The sequence below is a fragment of the Rhinoderma darwinii genome, chromosome 7 (assembly GCF_050947455.1).
Source record: "Rhinoderma darwinii isolate aRhiDar2 chromosome 7, aRhiDar2.hap1, whole genome shotgun sequence".
NCBI classification, from domain to species: Eukaryota; Metazoa; Chordata; class Amphibia; order Anura; family Rhinodermatidae; genus Rhinoderma; species Rhinoderma darwinii.
Window position 1 is genome coordinate 76,970,545 of NC_134693.1, and position 21,127 is coordinate 76,991,671.

Genomic DNA, 21,127 nt, shown 5'->3' on the forward strand with positions numbered 1-21,127 from the left:
ATTTAGCAATATCCCCGCTGCAGATAGCGCCACCCCCCCCCCCCCCAGCAAATGGCACCCCTTCCTGTATCTACATCTCCATTGTTCTGCTCAGTCATAGGCAAATGACGGCAGTGACCGATGAGTCGCATGACAGACGCCAACACCGCCTGACAGATCCCATTGACTGTAATGGGATCCATTGGGTTTCCATCATGGTGAATGTCATTTTATCAGACAAAATAATGCTGCAAGCTATGCTATTTTGTCCGGTATTTTTTACCAGATCTGCGACGCAGGCTCCTGACACAGCCTGCAAACTGTACCTCTTCCCAAAGAAATCATAAATTGGTAACCTCAAACTAAAAGGTCTCTATGTTAGCAATACAGGCAGTCTAGCTAGTCAGGCAGTAATATTAATATTGTTTTAACATAAATAAGTGACCAGTTACTTTAATTGTAATAGATCTAGAATATTTCTACTTGAACAGAACAAGAAACACTCACCTCCACCACCACCACCTCCACGACCATGATCTACCAGCTGCATGAGTTTAGGATTGATAGTCTGGTTAGCTTCTTGAAGCACCTTAACCAACTCACGAGCTTGTTTAAGGTTTCCAGGAGTGAAGAAAGTGTATGCTGTCCCTTTATTTGTGCTACGGGCAGTGCGTCCAATACGGTGCACATAATCCTCTGAGCTATTTGGGTAATCATAATTAATGACGAACTTGATATCTTCCACGTCTGTTCAGTGATCGGGATAATTGAGGTGTTGGGGGGAAAGAATACATCAAGAAGAGGGACAAAAATAGAAAGTTAGAAATTTAGGAAGAATTTTTTTTTAAATAACACTCAGAAAACGCACACAATTAAAAACGCAAAATCAAAGCAGTTTAAAGGGGGGAAAAAAAATAGAGAAGTACTTGCAAATCATCAGATACCTTTAGCTATGACTATTCTAAGGGGAAGCTATGCAATTTAGAAATCAAATTAATTACACATTTCCAACAAGTAACTATCCTTTGCAAAACGGCATTTTATTTATTTTTTTAAATATATTAAAATATCAAAAAAATTATGTGACATGTATGTATCAGATTTTTTTTGTGTTGGTAAAATTTCTATTTCCTATGAAAAAGCGAAATAAATTTACAAAACTTCAAATGCAGCAAAATGCAGAAAATAAAGATCTGTACATTTTTTCTAAATACATAATCCCTTGTAGAAACATCTAGATATACAATTTTATGAACATCTTTCTAAGCGGATTTATATGCTCAAACTAAAACTATATGAGAAATAAATACAGCATTTAGTTTAAATGCACACCATTTCAATCATCTGGTTCCTTATTATGGAGCTGAAGTCAAACTACTCCATGGGATTCATCCTCGGTAGAGCTTTTGTCCGGACCGATGCACACTCCCTCGGTGAGGTGGGGAACCAGCTGTTGCTAATCCCATCCTTTTGGCATTTAGCGGTCCTACCGCCTTCATCCATGGACACATGGCCACCGGAGCAGGGAGCATGCATCAATGGTCCAGGCGCAGCAAGAGGTCCCAACACGTGCACTGGGTTGGCTAGATGCTTCTGTGGGAGAACCACTAGCTTCAGAGAACCTGCTAATATGCAAAGAGAGACCCCATCCTCTACCACTCATCTGATTTCACCAGTTAATAAAACGGAGGTAGGACCTCCAAAGTTTCATATACCCACCCCTACTGTGAGAAATAACAAAATAGTGGTCTTGTATTGGTCGGTTTATTAACGGAAGATAATTTACAAGTGCTGCAGGTTATTTCAGCTTTGGGGTATTTACTTTTGTAGAGAAATCATAAAATCGGTACAATCTGCAGTGTTTTAGGTAAAGGTAAATTATAAATGAAAAACTAATCAGCTTGAAAATGTGGGCTTCTTCAGGCTTGGGAAGATATATATAAAAAAAGTTGACCTAAATGGCACTTTTTTTTTTCTTAAGGCCATCAAGATAAAAGCAGACAATGAAACATACCTTGCAGCATTCTAGATCATTTAAAAGATAGGGAGATGGGCTAAAACATTTGGAAATGGAGGAAGTCACAGGAGTCTGTAGAAAAACAGCAGAAGGGGCTATTCTTCTGCTTCGAAAGCCAAGAGACTTCCCAAGTCTTCCTTGGCTTGGGACTTTCCCACAGCTGCTCAGCAGATAGCATAGTGGGAAGCACCAGGTGATCTCCCTTCTAGAAAGGTGGTCCTTCTATTCAATATGGCATCATACCAGCAGCCATAAGGGAAAGGGGTGTAGACCCATCTCAGCTGTCAGGGTGGAAAGCACACATTTTGCACCCCGATGTAGAGTGGGAAAGTTAGGGGGTGTAGATGCAGACCCAAAAACTGCCTCTTCAGTACAAGACCTTTGCGAGGGAAGAGTGTAAGAAGCCAGTGCCCTTTTAGTGGGGCAGCTTCCAGTGTTCATCCCCCCTCTATTTTCGACAGGCAGCCGGCCCTGTACTGAGAGTGATCTGCAGCTTCTGTCAAAAACAAACAAAAAAAAGATCAGATTTAATATGACAAAACTACTTTAATAATTATATATATCTATACTTTATATAGAAAATCCCTAAGTGAGCAGAATGATTCCATTAACCAATAATAACTTACCTGTCAGCTAATGCAAATAACTGAGGGAAACTGCATGCCCAGCAGTTAGCCATGCAATTATGTGTAATCATAGAGTATTAAAAAGTGAATAGCACATAACTAATATTGATGGCCTATAATTCGTACTATACGGAAGGTGCTGTCCACACAGTACTCGTGGTAAATCACTGGGAAAAAAAATATACATATTGCCCCACATTAGTGAACCACCTTTCCATTGGGGAGAAGGAGACCAGGAAGTTTTCTGAACATAACGTTTTATCCGTTAGCCGATGGTGAACTTCCACCAGGAGAAAGCTCTCTAATCCTCGGTAATACAATGCAACATGTTAAAATCAGGCTCATCCTTCCATGAAATAGAAAGCAAATTATACAAACTAAAAACTTAGAAAGCTTTCATAATAAAAGCATGGATGGGGTACTGGCCAGAAAAGTAGGGACAAGAGAAATATGTCACTAGACTAACACTCCAAAAGGAAAACCCAGATAGAAATAATAAAGTATGGAAAAATAGAAATAGGCTTCCCTTGTTATAGATAGTATAACAGTTATAAGCAATACAAGTAAAAATTAATACTAAGGTATCATCAGAAGACTACTCAATTATTTTGAGAAAATCTCCCTAACAATAATGAAAAAGGGAAATAAAGACTTTCAAATAACACCAGTCTTTTCTTGGTTTTAAAGAAGTCCTTTAAGTCTCAGCTCTATGTCATTTCATCTCTTATAGAATAAATCATCTGAATTCAACCTGTAGTTACAAACCTAGACCTCGTGAGGCAACATCTGTAGCGATTAGGATGGGTGCTTTTCCACTGCGGAATTCTGTAAAAGTAAATACATTTTTTAAAGTCTTTCTTTAGATTTTCCTACTATTTGAGATCAGAAAATATAACCTCTATGTTTACCAGGACTGAAGCCCATTCTCATCCAGTGTCTCGTGTGACAAACATTTTGGTAAGATCTGCATGTTAAGTAATTATAGCTATGATGATTTTATGATCTGAGCAAAAAATCTGGTTCAAATTGCTTCACTAAGCTGCACTCTATTGTCTTGTTATGGTGCAGTCACACACGGCAGATTTTGTTTCAGAAATTTTCTGCAACTAAAAATCGGTTTCATTTATCTGAATGGAACTTGTAGAAACCATGCAACTGCTGCAGAATCAACCCCATTCAAATGAATAAATCTAATTTTCAGTCGCAGATAAATTTCTGCAACAAATTCGGTCACCGTTATATTTCCTTTTTCTCTAATTCCCAAGTAATGTGCTGCACAACAGTAAACATGAATGACATGAACATAGTATTTCATTTTCCCATTGTATTAATTTAACATTTACACTGTATGAGTTATTTTATTCTTTAGCAGAAATCCCCTTTACACAGCCATAGAATGCCATTTAAATCTGTCTCACTGTAACCACCACTAGGGGGAGCTCACAAGATGGATTTATAGAGCTCCCGTTGAAGAGGCTCTGTCACCAGTTTATAAGTGCCCGATCGCCTACCTAATCTGATAGGCGCTGTAATGTAGAGAACAGTGGTTTTTATTTTGAAAAATGATCATTTTTGAGCAAGTTATGAACAATTTTAGATTTATGCCAATTAGTTCTTAATGACCAACTGGGCGCTTTTTAACTTTTTATTAAATGGGCGTTGTAAAGAGAAGTGTATGACGCTGACCAATCAGAGTCATACACTTCTCTTTATTCCAGCCCAGCTTGTTTCACTGCACAGCGTGATCTCGTGAGATCACGCTGTGATGGATTTCCCGTCGCTCCGGTGAAGGACCGGTGGGAGGGTCAACAGGCATTGCCTCCAGCCGTGCCAGGACGTTTATCCAAATCTGCAGCGGCTGGAGGCGATGTCTGTTCAGTCTTCCATGGCTCCGATAAAGAACCTGTGGGAGGAAGTCCCGTTATAGCGTGATCTCGCGATATAACGCTGTGCAGTGAAACAAGAAGGGCATGAATGAAGAGAAGTGTATGACGCGGACAGGTCAGCGTCATACACTTCTCTTTACAACGTCCACGTGGTAAAAAGTAAAAAAACGCCCAGTTGGCTATTAAGAACTAATTAGCATAAATCTAAAATTGTTCATAACATGCTCAAAAATTATCATTTTTCAAAATAAATACCACTGATCTATACATTACAGCGCCGATCAGATTAGGTAGGAGATAGGGCATTATAAACTGGTGACAGAGCCTCTACTCAATGATAAACCTGTCCTCAGTAAACTCTATGCTCGTCTTGTGGTGGTTGAAAGCAGCAAGAATATTATAGTTGAACTCTATGGCTGTGTGAAGGAAAGCAGAAGTTTTGAAGCGATTAGTTGGAAAAATAGACCATAAACCCCCATAAAAACACATAATAAAACTTAATTGGCACAGAACTTTGGACCTATTTGGATGCTCGGTACACCTTAAATAGAAACTTTCACCTGCCCATACATGTGCAGCATGTAATAGGCAGGGATTTACAAACACGGTCTCAAAAAATTATTTTTCTAACTTCCTCCGTTATTTACATATCGGTGCTGTTATATTTGGCGTCCGATATGTAAAAGAGCCCCTGAACTGTCAATGGGAAGTTTCTATCTAACTAAATGGCAAGGGGGTGTGATGTCTCCGCTCTGACACTGTCCAATCAGCTACGGACAGTGTCAGGGCGGCTTGCGCTGTGTTCCCTCCCGCGAGAACACGCACAGGCTGGTGGTTCAGCAGAGAGCGTGCACACGTGTGAGGACACACGCTCAAAGTTTTTAAAACAGCATGTAAATTCTGTCAACCTTTTAAGTGTTACATAGGAATAAAAAAACGCTTTGGTGAAATTTAATCCCTTCCCGAAATTTGACGTATGGGTACGCCATGGCAAGCTAGTGCTTCCCGCATTTTGCTGTATCCATACGCCAAATGCTTGGCACCAGAAGCCTAATCGGCTTGCTGTCAGTGAATAACTGACAGATCTAATACATTGCACTACGTAGGTAGCGCAATGTATTAGAAAAATAAATAAATCAGACAGTTGGACATTCAAGTTCCCTAGTGGGGAAGTGTAAAAAAAGTATATTATCAAGTCCTTTATTATTGAAAAAATAATAAACCATACGTATTTGGTATCGCCGCGACCTGAGGTATAAAAATATTATATTATTTATTGCACGCGGTGAACAGCATAAAAAAACCCCGTAAAAAACTATACCAGAGTTTCTGTTTTTGGGTCACTTTGCCCTACAAATATTGGAATAAAAAGTGATCAAAAAGTTGCACGTATCCAAAAATGGTACCTATAAAAACTATAGCTCGTCTCGCAAAAAAACAAGCCCTCAAAGGATTGCTCCACAGCGTAACACACATCTGTGGATCATTTTATTGTTTTTTTACCCCATTATTAACTCTGCCCAGCTTACATGTACCCCCAAATTATAAACAGAAACACCAGCAATACTCAAAACAAATCTATTACCAAGCAAAATCCGCTCTCCAAAAGCCAAATGGCGCTCCCTCCCCTCTGAACCATACAGTGTGCCCAAACAGCAGTTTACTTCCACATATATGGCATCGCCATACCCGGGAGAACCCTTTTAACAATTTTTGGGCTGTGTGTCTCCCGTGGCATAAGCTGGACACTACATATTTGCCACTGAAATTGCATATTTAGGGAAAAAAATTACATTTTTCATTTGTACCATCCGCAGCGCATTAATTTATGGAAAAGTCCTGTTGGGTGAAAATGCTCACTACACCCCTTAATAAATGCCTTGAGGGGTGTAGTTTCCAAAATGGGGTCACTTTCTTTCTATTATTTCACATCTGAGCCTCTGCAATTGTGAACCAATACTTTGTAAATCGCCAAATTAGGCCTCAATTTTACATGGTAACCTTTCACTCCTGAGCCTGCATAAAGCCTGGTGGAATGTCCAGGCAAAAGAATAGGGTCAAATGTAGGGTGTTTCTAAAACCGGGAAACAGCGCATAATAATTAGAGAGCTGTCTTGTTAAGCTGGGCACCACATATTGGCATATCTATGGAAAAATAAAATCCCATCTTCACTCTGCAACATTGATTGCACACTAATTTCTCCATGAAACATGCTCACTACACCCCTAGGTGAAAGCATTGAGGGGTGTAATTTCCAAAATGTGGCCACTTCTGGGGGGGGTTCCACTGTTTTGGTCCCACAGGCGCCCAGAAAATCCAGCAAAATCTGTACTCCAGATGGCGCTCCTTCCCTTCTGAGCCCTGCCGTGTGCTCAAACAGCAGTTTATGACCACATATGGGGTATTGCTGTACTCGGGAGAAATTGCTTTACAAATGTAGGGTTTCTTTTTTTTCCTTTATTTGTTGAGAAAATGCTAAATTTTCAGCTAAACCTAAGTCTTATTGAAGAAAAAAGTATTTGTTTTTATTTTCACTGCCCAATTCTAATAAATTCTACGAAACACCTGTGGGGTCAAAATGCTCACTACACCCAAAGATAAGTTCCTCAAAGGGTATAGTTTCCTAAATGGAGTCACTTTTGGGGCGTTTTCATTGTTTTGTCCCCTCAGGGGCTTTGCAAATGCGACCTGGCCTCCGCAAACCATTCCTGCTAAATTTGAACTCCAACAGAAAAATGGCGCTCTTTCCCTTCTAAGCCCTGCCGTGTGTCAAAACAGCCGTTTATGACCAAATGTGGGGTATTGTTTTACTCGGGAGAAATTGCTTTACAAATTTTGCAGTGCTTTTTTTCCTTTAGTCCTTGTGGAAATGAAAAAAAAAAATAAATAAATAAAAATAAAAATCGCTAAACTTACATTTTCTTTGAAAAAAATGTACATTTTAATTTTCACGGCCTACTTCCAATAATTTGTGTAAAAAACCTGTGTGGTCAAAATGCTCACTATACCCCTAGATAATTTCCTTGAGGTGTGTAGTTTCCCAAATGGGATCACTTTTGGGGGATTTCCACTGTTTTGGCACCGCAAGAGCCCTTCAAACCGGACATGGTGCATAAAATATATTCTAATAAAAATAAGGCCCCAAAATCCACTAGGTGCTCCATTGTTCTGAGGCCGGTGCTTCAGTACAGCCCGCTAAGGCCACATGTGGGATATTTCCTAAATCTGCAGAATCTGGGCAATAAATATTGGAGTTGCATTTTTCTGGTAAAACTTTCTGTGTTAGAAAAAAAATTGATTCAATATGAATTTCTGCAAAAAAAACAAAACAGAAGATTGTAAATTTCACCTCTACTTTGCTTTAATTCCTGTGAAATGTCCAAAGGATTAAAAAATGTTCAAAATACAGTTTTGAATAAATACTTTGAGGGGTGAAGTTTTTAAAATGGGGTGACATATATATAAGAAACCCCCAATAAGGCCCTCAAAGCCACTTCACATCTGAACTGGCCCCTGCAAAAATAGCCTTTTGAAATTTTCTTGAAAATGTGAGATATTGCTGCTAAAGTTCTAAGCCTTGTAACGTCCTAGAAAAATAAAAGTATGTTAAAAAAAACAATGCCAATCTAAAGTAGACATATGGGGGATATTAATTAGCAACAATGTTGTGTGGTATAACTGGCTGTCTTACAAGCAGATACATTTAATTTGAGAAAAACTAATTTTTGCAATTTTTCGCTAAAATTTGGTGTTTTTCACAATTAAATACTGAGCAAATTTTGCCAGTAACATAAAATCCAATGTGTCACGAGAAAACAATCTCAGAATCGCTTGGATAGGTGAAAGCATTCCGAAGTTATTACCACATAAAGTGAAACATGTCAGATTTGAAAAATGAGGCTGTCAGGAAGGTCAAAAGTGGCTAAAGAGGGAAAGGGTTAAATGTGTGAGGGCGCGGGCTCTCTGCAGAACCACCAGTCTGTGTGTGTTCTCGCGGGAGGGAGCACAGCGCAAGCCGCCCTGACACTGTCTGTAGCTGATTGGACAGTGTCAGAGTGAAGAGATCACGCCCACTTGCCATTAAGTTAGATAGAAACACCCCATTGGCAGTTCAGGGGCTTATTTATATATCGGGCGCCAAATATAACGGCACCGATATGTAAATAACGGAGCAAGTTAGAAAAATAAATTTACGTGGGAAAGTGTTTTTTGAAGCCCTGCCCATTTATTACATGCTGCACATGTATGGGCAGGTGAAAGGATCTCTTTAAAAGTGAATACAACATTATTTAACTTTTGGGCTTGAAACCTGCCTAATTTCAGGTTACCACCAGCCATTACATAGCATGGGTTTTTTAGCCATGATTATATGAAAATTCAGGTGAAAATTAAACACCGGGGCTAGTTTGGTGCATGGATTCCAGTACGGTTCCTCAACCATCAGTTGCCAGAATTAAGCTTTCTACTCTATAAACATTTAAATAAGGGAACTTATGCCTAAATGATTAACTCACCATTCAATACCCAGTCTCGCTCCTGTTGACTCTTGTCACCATGGATGCACATTGCAGGCCACCTAGAATAATATGCAATAATGTCAAATTGTTGGGGGAGGGGGGATAAAAAACCGCTAATAGTAATATTTTTTTTCTTACCCATCACGCCTCATTCTGCGAGTAAGATCATCACAGCGACGCTTGGTTTCTACAAAAATAATTGTTTTGTTTTCTTTTTCCGCCATTATTTCTTCCATTAGTTGAATTAGTCTGAAAAACAAGGTGCATATAAACATGTCAGTATTTTAACCCCTTAGTGACCACCAATACGCCTTTTTACGTCGGTCACTAATGGGCTTTAGGCTAGGCTGACGCCTTTTCACGTCAGCCTAGTCTATGTCCTGCACGGGTCTCCCGTGCAGGCAGGAGCCGGGGCTCTGCTGTCTGATGACAGCTGAGCTCCTGCTCCAACGCCCGCGATCGAAGTTTACTTAGATCGCGGCAGTTTAACCCGTTAAATGCCGCCGTCAATAGTGACCGCGGCATTTAACTTTGTTTACAGAGGGAGTGCGCTCCCTCTGTCACCCATCGGCGGCCCGCGAATGAAATCGCGGGTCTCCGATGGGGTGTCATGGCAGCCGGGGGCTTGATAAAAGCCCCCAGGTCTGCCCTGGACATATTCCTGTTAGGCTGCGCCGGAGGCACGTCCTAACAGATTGCCTGTCAGATTTACACTGACAGGCAATAATGCTCTGGTATACGAAGTATACCAGAGCATTATAGCAGCGATCGGAATATCGCACAGTAAAGTCCCCTAGTGGGACTAATAAAATAAGTCATCAAAGGGAAATAAAGATTATTAATAAAAAGTACAGTAAAAAAATGAATACAATTTTTTCCCATAGAAAGTGGTTTTATTTAGTAAAAGTGTAAAAAGAAAAAAAAAAGTACACATATGTGGTATCGCCGCGACCGTAATGACTCCATTAATAAAGTTAATATGTAATTTAAACCGTACAAAAAAAACGCAAAAAAACATGGCGAAATTGCAATTTTTTTCCATTGCCCCCCAAAAAAGTCATAATAAAAATGAATCAATAAGTCCCATGCACCCCAAAACAGTACCATTCAAAACTACGTCTTGTCCCGCAGAAAACAAGCCCAAAAAATCACTACATTGATGGAAAAATTACAGCTCTTGGAAAGCGACGATGCAAAAACAAATAATTTTAGTTCAAAAGTGTTATTGTGCAAAAGTCGTAAAACATAAAAAAACCTCTACATATGTGGTATCGCCGTAATCGTACCGACCCATAGAATAAAGGTAACATGTTATTTACGTCGCATAGTGAACGGCGTCAATTTACAAACGCATAGAACAATGGCGGAATTTCAGTTTTTTTTTATAACCCCCCCTCCCAAAAAAAGGTTACTAAAATTATATGTACCCAAAAATGGTGCCATTAAAAAGCACAACTAATCCAAAAACAAGTCCTCATACAGCTATGTAGACGAAAAAATAAAAAAAGTTATAGCTCTTTGAATGCGACTATAGAAAAACGAATAAAATAGCTTAGTCATTAGGGCCTAAAATGGGCTGGTCACTAAGGGGTTAAAAAACAGAAAAAAGACCAAGACCAGATAATATTAAACTTACTTGTGATCCTTCTCACTCTCCTGGCACACATCAACAATTTGGAGAATATTATGATTGGCGGAGAGCTCCAAATTTCCCACATTGATCTGCACATAGTCCCTCAGGAAGTCCTCAGCTAGTTGACGCACCTCTTTTGGCCATGTTGCACTCCACATTAGAGTTTGTCTGTCGGGCTAAACAAAACAAATAGGCTTAATAAATTTAGGCACGGAACATACAATATTATTATTCCCTTCAATATATTAAAACAGCACTACAGGAAAATGTTTTTCCATTGCCTCTGGTATGGAAAGTATACCTGATAAAAAGTAGTGCAGATGTCTTCCGGACACTGCAGCATTCGGCCAGTCAATGTGCAGGTTACGTGACATACCGATGGAACAGACTGAAGATTATGGTTTTACAATAAAGTGCCCGGTAAGAGCATTACCTGCACCACCTTTTACCGGGTGTGATAGGATGTGTTTGAGAAAATAAAGAGTATTATCATTGTGATATGAAGGGTCACAATCTGTTACTAGACAGCAATGAGTAATATGGAAGACATGTTTTACGTGCGTGCACATACATTATATATATATATATATATATATATATATATATATACATACACATACATACATATATATATATATATATATATATATATATATATACACACATACATACACACACACATAAAGAGAAAAAAATCCCACAGCACACCAGGTGTGCTGTGGGATTTCTTCTCTTTATACTTCTAATCCGTGGATCAGGACTACCCGCTTGGCACATGGTGGATTCAGGATATTGAGTGCTGCTCATTTGCATGTGTGTGTATGTATGTATGTATGTATGTATGTATGTATGTATGTATGTATATATATATATATATATAACACACACACACATATATATAATACACACACACATATGGTATCATGGTCAGATTATGTCCATTGTAAGATTGTGTCATTATACTTATCTATTCATTGCTAGTTTGTGTACTCCTTCCTCTGTTCAGTTTATGTATACTCCTTTGCTCCATATCCATTCATGGCCCTTTGCACTAGCTACACAGGCCGTACTAGTAGCCCCCATTCAAAGTCAGTATAAGGTCCTAGGATATGTTGTATCTAGCCTCAGCTTGGGACCATGAACTGGATAGGTGTCCAGCAACCATTTGGTCGTCATCAACAGGGTGTGTATTAGTGCAGAAAATACAACGTGGCTCCCCATTTCATTATGTCTGTAGCTAGGTATTATTTCATTTCATGCATTAACCCGCTTTTATTTTACTATATTCTCGTATGTTTTCTTTGACCATCAAAAAAAACAAAAAAAAAAAAAGGAAAAAAAAAAACACCTTTTACACAAACAACAAAAATACACCTATTACAATGAGTGTAATTTACAAACCATACGTAAAAATAACATTTTACCAGAGTGATGCTTTATAAGGTACACAAAATCATTTTTCCAGGAGTTATGTGAGACACACCTACAACACTATGTAATGACTCATTCTAAAAATGTGATTCATCATCATGAATGTATACATATAAGTACCCTGATTTGGTCTACAATTTTGCGGATCTGTGGCTCAAAACCCATGTCAAGCATTCGGTCAGCTTCATCCAGCACTAAGTAGGTACACCGCCGCAAATTTGTTTTCCCCGTCTCCAGAAAGTCAATGAGTCTGCCTGGAGTGGCAATGCAAATCTCCACACCTTGACAGAAGACAAAACAGCAATTAGGGCAGGTATTGCAATAACCTTTGATGCAGTCCGTGGAAGTAAAAAAGTGAAAATGGTGGTGGTACAGGAAAAGTAATGAAAGTTGTAAAATCCAAAACCAATAAAAACTGGTGTTAATCTAAATGATCCCAGATTATAGCACTCACTTTTTTCTATGCACTAGTCATCATACATCTCACCCATATTACTTCTATGTAGGGTTGCACGATGCATCAAAACTATTTAGATGCCGTGCACCCTCAAACAGTTCAATGCCGGTAATTCATGTATTTCGATACTAAGCTGTACGGCCGCAGAGCGGGGCTGCAGGTGTGTAATACAGCCATTGCCCCGCTCCTGGCAACAAGTGTGCACGCACCGTCAGCACGATGTAATGCGGCCAGCGCTGCACTAATGAGCGCCGGCACTGAAGACAGAGAACATGTGGGCGCACTGCAAAACACCCTCATGTTCGGTCTTAGTGCAGCGTCGACCGCTTCAACTCATGCTGACCGCGTGTGCACACTTGTTGTCAGGAGCAGGGCAATGTATTACACAGCCGCTGCCCCACTCTAACGGCAGAGATCAGAGAAACCTCTGACCTCTGCCGCTATCACCTTGAATGCTATTCCCCTGAAAGGTGCGATCAAAGCTAACGCAGCATTCAAGGGGAAAATGAGATGGGGGATGCTTCTGAGATCTCACCCATATTACTTCTTCTACGCACTAGTCATTAGAAATCTCACCCATATTACTTCTTCCATGCACTAGTCATTAGAAATCTCACCCATATTACTCCTTCTATGCACTAGTCATTAGAAATCTCACCCATATTACTTCTATGCACTAGTCATTAGAAATCTCACCCATATTACTTCTTCCACGCACTAGTCATTAGAAATCTTACCCATATTACTTCTTCTATGCACTAGTCATTAGAAATCTCACCCATATTACTTCTTCCATGCACTAGTCATTAGAAATCTCACCCATATTACTTCTTCCACGCACTAGTCATTAGAAATCTTACCCATATTACTTCTTCTATGCACTAGTCATTAGAAATCTCACGCATATTACTTCTATGCACTAGTCATAAATCTCACCCATATTACTTCTTCTATGCACTAGTCATTAGAAATCTCACCCATATTACTTCGTCTATGCACTAGTCATTACAAATCTCACCCATATTACTTCTTGTATGCACTAGTCATTATAAATCTCACCCATAATACTTCTATTAACTAGTCATTAGAAATATCACCCATATTACTTCTATGCACTAGTCATAAATCTCACCCATATTACTTCTTCTATGCACTAGTCATTAGAAATCTCACCCATATTACTTCGTCTATGCACTAGTCATTATAAATCTCACCCATAATACTTCTATTAACTAGTCATTAGAAATATCACCCATATTACTTCTATGCACTAGTCATAAATCTCACCCATATTACTTCTTCTATGCACTAGTCATTACAAATCTCACCCATATTACTTCGTCTATGCACTAGTCATTACAAATCTCACCCATATTACTTCTTGTATGCACTAGTCATTATAAATCTCACCCATAATACTTCTATTAACTAGTCATTAGAAATATCACCCATATTACTTCTATGCACTAGTCATAAATCTCACCCATATTACTTCTTCTATGCACTAGTCATTATAAATCTCACCCATAATACTTCTTCTATGCACTAGTCATTACAAATCTCACCCATATCACTTCTTCCATGCACTAGTCATTAGAAATCTCACCCACATTACTTCTTCTATGCACTAGTCATTACAAATCTCACCCATATTACTTCTTCTATCAACTAGTCATTATAAATCTCACCCATATTACATCTTCTATGCACTAGTCATTAGAAATCTCACCCACATTACTTCTTCCATGCACTAGTCATAAGAAATCTCACCCATAATACTTCTTCTATTAACTAGTCATTAGAAATCTCACCCATAATACTTCTTCTATCAACTAGTCATTAGAAATCTCACCCATATCACTTCTATGCACTAGTCATTACAAATCTCACCCATAATACTTCTTCCATGCACTAGTCATTAGAAATCTCACCCATATTACTTCTTCTATGCACTAGTCATTAGAAATCTCACCCATATTACTTCTTCTATGCACTAGTCATTAGAAATCTCACCCATATTACTTCTTCTATGCACTAGTCATTAGAAATCTCACCCATATTACTTCTTCTATCAACTAGTCATTATAAATCTCACACATATCACTTCTTCTATGCACTAGTCATTACAAATCTCACCCATAATACTTCTTCCATGCACTAGTCATTAGAAATCTCACCCATATTACTTCTTCCATGCACTAGTCATTAGAAATCTCACCCATATCACTTCTTCTACGCACTAGTCATTAGAAATCTCACTTCTTCTATGCACTAGTCATTAGAAATCTCACCCATATTACTTCTTCTATGCACTAGTCATTACAAATCTCACCCATATTACTTCTTCTATGCACTAGTCATTAGAAATCTCACCCATATTACTTCGTCCATGCACTAGTCATTAGAAATCTCACCCACATTACTTCTTCTATGCACTAGTCATTACAAATCTCACCCATATTACTTCTTCTACGCACTAGTCATTAGAAATCTCACCCATATTACTTCTTCCATGCACTAGTCATTAGAAATCTCACCCATATCACTTCTTCTATGCACTAGTCATTAGAAATCTCACCATATCACTTCTTCTATGCACTAGTCATTAGAAATCTCACCCATATTAATTCTTCTACGCACCAATTATAAATTTCACCCATAATACTTCTTCTATTAACTAGTCATTAGAAATCTCACCCATATTACTTCTTCTATGCACTAGTCATTAAAAATCTCACCCATATCACTTCTTCTATGCACTAGTCATTAGAAATCTCACCCATATTACTTCTATGCACTAGTCATTAGAAATCTCACCCATATTACTTCTTCCACGCACTAGTCATTAGAAATCTTACCCATATTACTTCTTCTATGCACTAGTCATTAGAAATCTCACCCATATCACTTCTTCTATGCACTAGTCATTAGAAATATCACCCATATTACTTCTATGCACTAGTCATAAATCTCACCCATATTACTTCTTCTATGCACTAGTCATTAGAAATCTCACCCATATCACTTCTTCTATGCACTAGTCATTATAAATATCACCCATAATACTTCTTCTATTTACTAGTCATTAGAAATATCACCCATATTACTTCTTCTATGCACTAGTCATAAATCTCACCCATATTACTTCTTCTATGCACTAGTCATTATAAATCTCACCCATATTACATCTTCTATGCACTAGTCATTAGAAATCTCACCCACATTACTTCTTCCATGCACTAGTCATAAGAAATCTCACCCATAATACTTCTTCTATTAACTAGTCATTAGAAATCTCACCCATAATACTTCTTCTATCAACTAGTCATTAGAAATCTCACCCATATCACTTCTATGCACTAGTCATTACAAATCTCACCCATAATACTTCTTCCATGCACTAGTCATTAGAAATCTCACCCATATTACTTCTTCTATGCACTAGTCATTAGAAATCTCACCCATAATACTTCTTCTATTAACTAGTCATTAGAAATCTCACCCATAATACTTCTTCTATCAACTAGTCATTAGAAATCTCACCCATATCACTTCTATGCACTAGTCATTACAAATCTCACCCATATTACTTCTTCTATGCACTAGTCATTAGAAATCTCACCCATATTACTTCTTCTATGCACTAGTCATTAGAAATCTCAGCCATATCACTTCTTCCATGCACTAGTCATTACAAATCTCACACATATCACTTCTTCTATGCACTAGTCATTACAAATCTCACCCATAATACTTCTTCCATGCACTAGTCATTAGAAATCTCACCCATATTACTTCTTCTATGCACTAGTTATTAGAAATCTCACCCATATTACTTCTTCCATGCACTAGTCATTAGAAATCTCACCCACATTACTTCTTCTATGCACTAGTCATTACAAATCTCACCCATATTACTTCTATGCACTAGTCATTACAAATCTCACCCATATCACATCTTCTATGCACTAGTCATTACAAATCTCACCCATAATACTTCTTCCATGCACTAGTCATTAGAAATCTCACCCATATTACTTCTTCTATCAACTAGTCATTAGAAATCTCACGCATATTATTTCTTCTATGAACTAGTCATTATAAATCTCACCCATATTACTTCTTCTATGCACTAGTCATTAGAAATCTCACCAACATTGCTTTAAAAGAAATGTATTGTTAGAGAATGTCCTATGGTTTACTTTTTCTTATACTTTGCACATGTCACAGAGCATGCACAGAACACTCTCACAGAAGAGTCAATAGATTATCTTCTCAGTTAGGTTTCTTGTCCATGTAGCTGCTGTAAAGCAAATCTCTGAACTGCTGTTCACAGCTCATAAAATGAAAACAGGAACGTTTAATTATAGTTTTGATTTGTAACAAATTGTAAAATAAATATAGGAGATAAATTTAATTTAAAAAAGAAAGTTATAAAATGCAACAGACTGAAGCCAAATCAGACATATAAAGATAAAAGCTAATTTAATAATGTTTTTCCTACAGCACATTTATTCTTACCTCTTTCAAGATCTCGTATCTGTGGACCCTTAGGAGCTCCACCATAAATGCACGTACTCTTCAAACGAGAGGACTTTCCATATTCATCAGCTACTTGCTGTACTTGCTGAGCCAATTCTCTGGTTGGAGCAAGGACCAAACACTGCAACACACAAAATGCTTGATTATTCTTAACCTTTTAAATGACAGAGGTTGCTTTGGGCCCTAATGCCAGAGAAAATGTTCCATTTTTGAATGCTGCATTCAAAAGGTGTTTTTTGGTTTGTTTGTTTGTTTTTTTAGTCTACACAAATATTTTTTTCTTTTTTCTTTTCAAGTTGGAACTAATATATTTTTTTAAGTCGTATTTAAAGGGAGTCTGTCACCAGAATGTCCGTATTAGGGCCAGTAGTTTTTTTTTTTTACACGTTTTTTGATGCGGAAACCGTGTCAAAAATGCCTCCCATTGATTTAAATGGAAGGCAGAGAAAGCGTATTTTGCAGTTTTATGCCTGCGAGCAAAAAACACTGCGAAAATCAGCGTGCAGGCAGAGGAAAATCTGCCTCAAAATTCCAAACTGAATTTTGAGGCAGATTTTCCTCCTGCAAAAAGGGCTATGTTCACACGGGGTATTTTGCCGAGTTTTTTGACGCGGAAACCGCGTCGCAAAACTCGGCAGAAACGGCCCGAGAACGCATCCCATTGATTTCAATGGGAGGCGTCGGCGTCTTTTTCCCGCGAGCAGTAAAACTGCCTCGCGGGAAAAAGAAGCGACATGCCCTATCTTCGGGCGCTTCCGCCTCCGACCTCCCATTGACTTCAATGGGAGGCAGGAGAAAGCGTATTTCTCGCTGTTTTATGCCCGCGGCGCTCAATGGCCGCGGGCGAAAAACGGCGCGATAATTGCCGCGAAAATCGGCGTGCAGGGAGAGGAATATCTGCCTCAAAGTTCCAAACTGAATTTTGAGGCAGATATTCCTCCCCCAAAATACGCCTAAGGCTATGTTCACACGGAGTAATTTGGGGGAGGAATATCTGCCTCAAAATTCCATTTGGAACTTTGAGGCAGATATTCCTCTCCCTGCACGCCGATTTTCGCGGCAATTATCGCGCCGTTTTTCGCCCGCGGCCATTGAGCGCCGCGGGCATAAAACAGCGAGAAATACGCTTTCTCCTGCCTCCCATTGAAGTCAATGGGAGGTCAGAGGTGGAAGCGCACGAAGATAGGGCATGTCGTTTCTTTTTCCCGCGAGGCAGTTTTACTGCTCGCGGGAAAAAGACGCCGACGCCTCCCATTGAAATCAATGGGAGGCGTTCTCGGGCCGTTTTTGCCGAGTTTTGCGACGCGGTTTCCGCGTCCAAAAACTCTGCAAAATACCCCGTGTGAACATAGCCTAAGGCTATGTTCACACGGAGTATTTTGACGAGTTTTTTGACGCGGAAACCGCGTCACAAAACTCGTCAAGAACGGCCCAAAAATGCCTCCCACTGATTTTAATGGGAGGAGTCGGCGTCTTTTTCCCGAAAAAGAAGCGACATGCCCTGTCTTCGGGCGTTTCTGCCTCTGACCTCCCATGGACTTCAATGGGAGGCAGAGAAAGCGTATTTCACGTTGTTTTATGCCCGTGGGCGAAAAACTCCGCGAAAATTGGCGTGCAGGGAGAGGATAATCTGCCTCAAACTTCCAAACTGAATTTTGAGACAGATATTCCTCCTGCAAAATACTCCGTGTGAACATAGCCTTAAACTAGTAACAGTGTATTGCAGAGACTAACCTGCTTCTAGTGTTTATTTTAATTTTCTGCTTACTGCCTCCTTTGTAGAGAAATAAGTTTTATGAAGTTTTTGCTAATGAGCATTTAGGTGCAATGAGGGCGTTACCATTGCACCTAAATGCTCTTATGTCGCTCCCAAGTTCAACCCTCCTCTCTCCTTTCTTACATCGATTGACAGGGGCCAGGCAGTGTAATCCGTGCGTTCATGCCTGGCCCCATACTGTATGTAACGCGCACACGCGTGTCCCTGCTCTTCACTCCGCGCATGTGCAGTACCATCTTTCTGCTCGACGTTCTAAACGGCACTACTGCGCATGCACAGCATCCCTGCTCTTTATTCGGCGAATGCGCAGTAGTGCCGATTAGAACGGCGAGCAGAAAGATCGTACTGAGCAATCGCCCCGAGTAAAGAGCAGGGACGCGTGAGCACGTTACAGATTGTACTGGGCCAGGCATGAATGTGCCGCTTATGCTGCCTGGCCCCTGTCAATCAATGTAAGAAGGGGGGAGGAGGTTGAACTAGGGAGTGATGTAAGAGCATTTAGGTGCAACGGTGACGCCCTCGTTGCACCTGAATTCTCATTAGCATAAACTTAATAAAACTTATTTTTCTACAAAGGAGGCAGTAAGCAGAAAATGAAAATAAACGCTAGAAGCAGGTTAGTCTCCTCTACAATACACTGTTACTAGTTTAACTCGGACAATTTGGTGATAGACTCCCTTTAAGGAAAAATAGTCAGGAACAGGAAAAATACACATTTTCTTAATTTCATATTCTGTTGTAAGGCCTTGTTCACATGGAATTTTTTTTGCTGGTAGAAAAAGAAAAAAAAATCTGCTTCAGAATTCCTTCAGGAATTTTGAGGCAGATTTTGAACTGCCTGCACAAATTTTTCCACGTTTTTTCGGGACATTTACCTGCGGCCACTGATGCTAATACAAGGACGAGCAGGTTTTTTCTGTCTCCCATTGACTTAATGAGAGGTCAGAGGCGGAAACCGCAGCAAGAAGGCACATTCTGCTTTTTTTTCAAAAGCCGCCCGGGGGACCACATCACTGGGACCTGAGGGTCCCAATCACATCACTAGGACCAGAGGCTGTTAGTAGCATCCAGATCTGGGTGTTGGGGCTTCTGTGGGGGGGGGGGGGGGGGGGGACAGAATCACCAGCAAAAAAAACCCAAAAACAATGGACTTAAATAGAAGAAGTAGTTTTTGCAAAGCCCAGCAAATGTGGACGTATATCTGCAATGGGTGATCCTGAAGTGGTTAATTAACGAGATATGTTTTAATTTTTTTTTACAACAAGATTGTATCAAGCTGAATAAACACAAAAATGTAAAAAGGAACTCTGTACGTACAATCGGTCCATCTCCTCGTTCCAGATAAGGCTGGTGGTTGATGTGCACCATTGCAGGCAGCAGATACTTTAGAAACAAAAACCTAGTTAAGTGCTTGCATTTGTAATTTAAATATAGTTAAAGGGGTTCTATGGGCATTTTATATTTGATGGCCTATCCTTAGGGTAGGTCATCAATATCAGAACGGTGGGGATTCGACTCCCAGCACCCCCGCCGATTAGCTGACTGAAGGGGCCGTGTTGACGAATGCTACAGCCTCTTCATAGCATACCACGCACAGCGCCGTATATATCCGTAGCGGCTGTGCCTGGGATTTCAGTTCCGGTCTAATTCAAGTGAGCCTCACCGATCAGTTATTAATGACAAATCCAAAAAATAGGCCAGCAAGATAAAATGCCCGAAAACCCCTTTAAAAGCTTTTAATTTGCAAACAACTAAAAATAACTATTACATACGGATTCTTATTAAATCTGATCCCACAGCTCTGTCAACATGTCCATCACCTAAGGCACCATGTACACGACCGTAGACTTTACCCATTCATTACTACGGTTGATGGACACCCTTCCGTATATTACGGGAAGGTGTCCGGGTCGTGGAAAACTTTGTAAAAAATAGGACGTTCGATTACATTTTTTTTTACGGACCACGCTTCCATACTTTTTAATGGAAGCTCGGCCCGCAAATGCGGACAACTGTCCGTAGCCGAAATCACGGACCGGGGTTTCGGCTACAGCCGTGTGCAGGAGGCCTAACTCTGTATTTTGTCTAGATCGTTAAATAAATACAGTACCGTTTTTCTTAACTAGACAACAACTTAAATGGACAACAATTTTTATAACAACTTCTGCTAATCTAATAGTATACCTGATATTTTAGCTTTGTAATTTACTTACTGTTAAAATGAAGTTGTTTTATCCATACAAATTCTGTGTGAAGTTACT

General features: G+C 39.5%; 1 protein-coding gene across 2 annotated transcripts in view; it reads right to left on the reverse strand.

Moving 5' to 3' along the window:
- The window catches only part of DDX17 (DEAD-box helicase 17), a 50,223-nt gene that overhangs the window by 16,434 nt on the left and 12,662 nt on the right, over window positions 1-21,127 (reverse strand). The window contains exons 5-12 of one of the 2 annotated variants that reach the window (XM_075833566.1): window positions 20,184-20,249; window positions 17,069-17,210; window positions 12,211-12,371; window positions 10,663-10,835; window positions 9,165-9,275; window positions 9,024-9,085; window positions 3,388-3,447; window positions 487-726 (exon numbers count right to left, since the gene is read on the reverse strand). In XM_075833566.1, the coding sequence (XP_075689681.1) occupies window positions 487-726; window positions 3,388-3,447; window positions 9,024-9,085; window positions 9,165-9,275; window positions 10,663-10,835; window positions 12,211-12,371; window positions 17,069-17,210; window positions 20,184-20,249 (1,015 nt within the window). Of the gene's footprint in view, window positions 1-486; window positions 727-1,724; window positions 2,493-3,387; window positions 3,448-9,023; window positions 9,086-9,164; window positions 9,276-10,662; window positions 10,836-12,210; window positions 12,372-17,068; window positions 17,211-20,183; window positions 20,250-21,127 lie in introns of those variants that run through there. The other variant, XM_075833567.1, reaches the window with a different exon arrangement.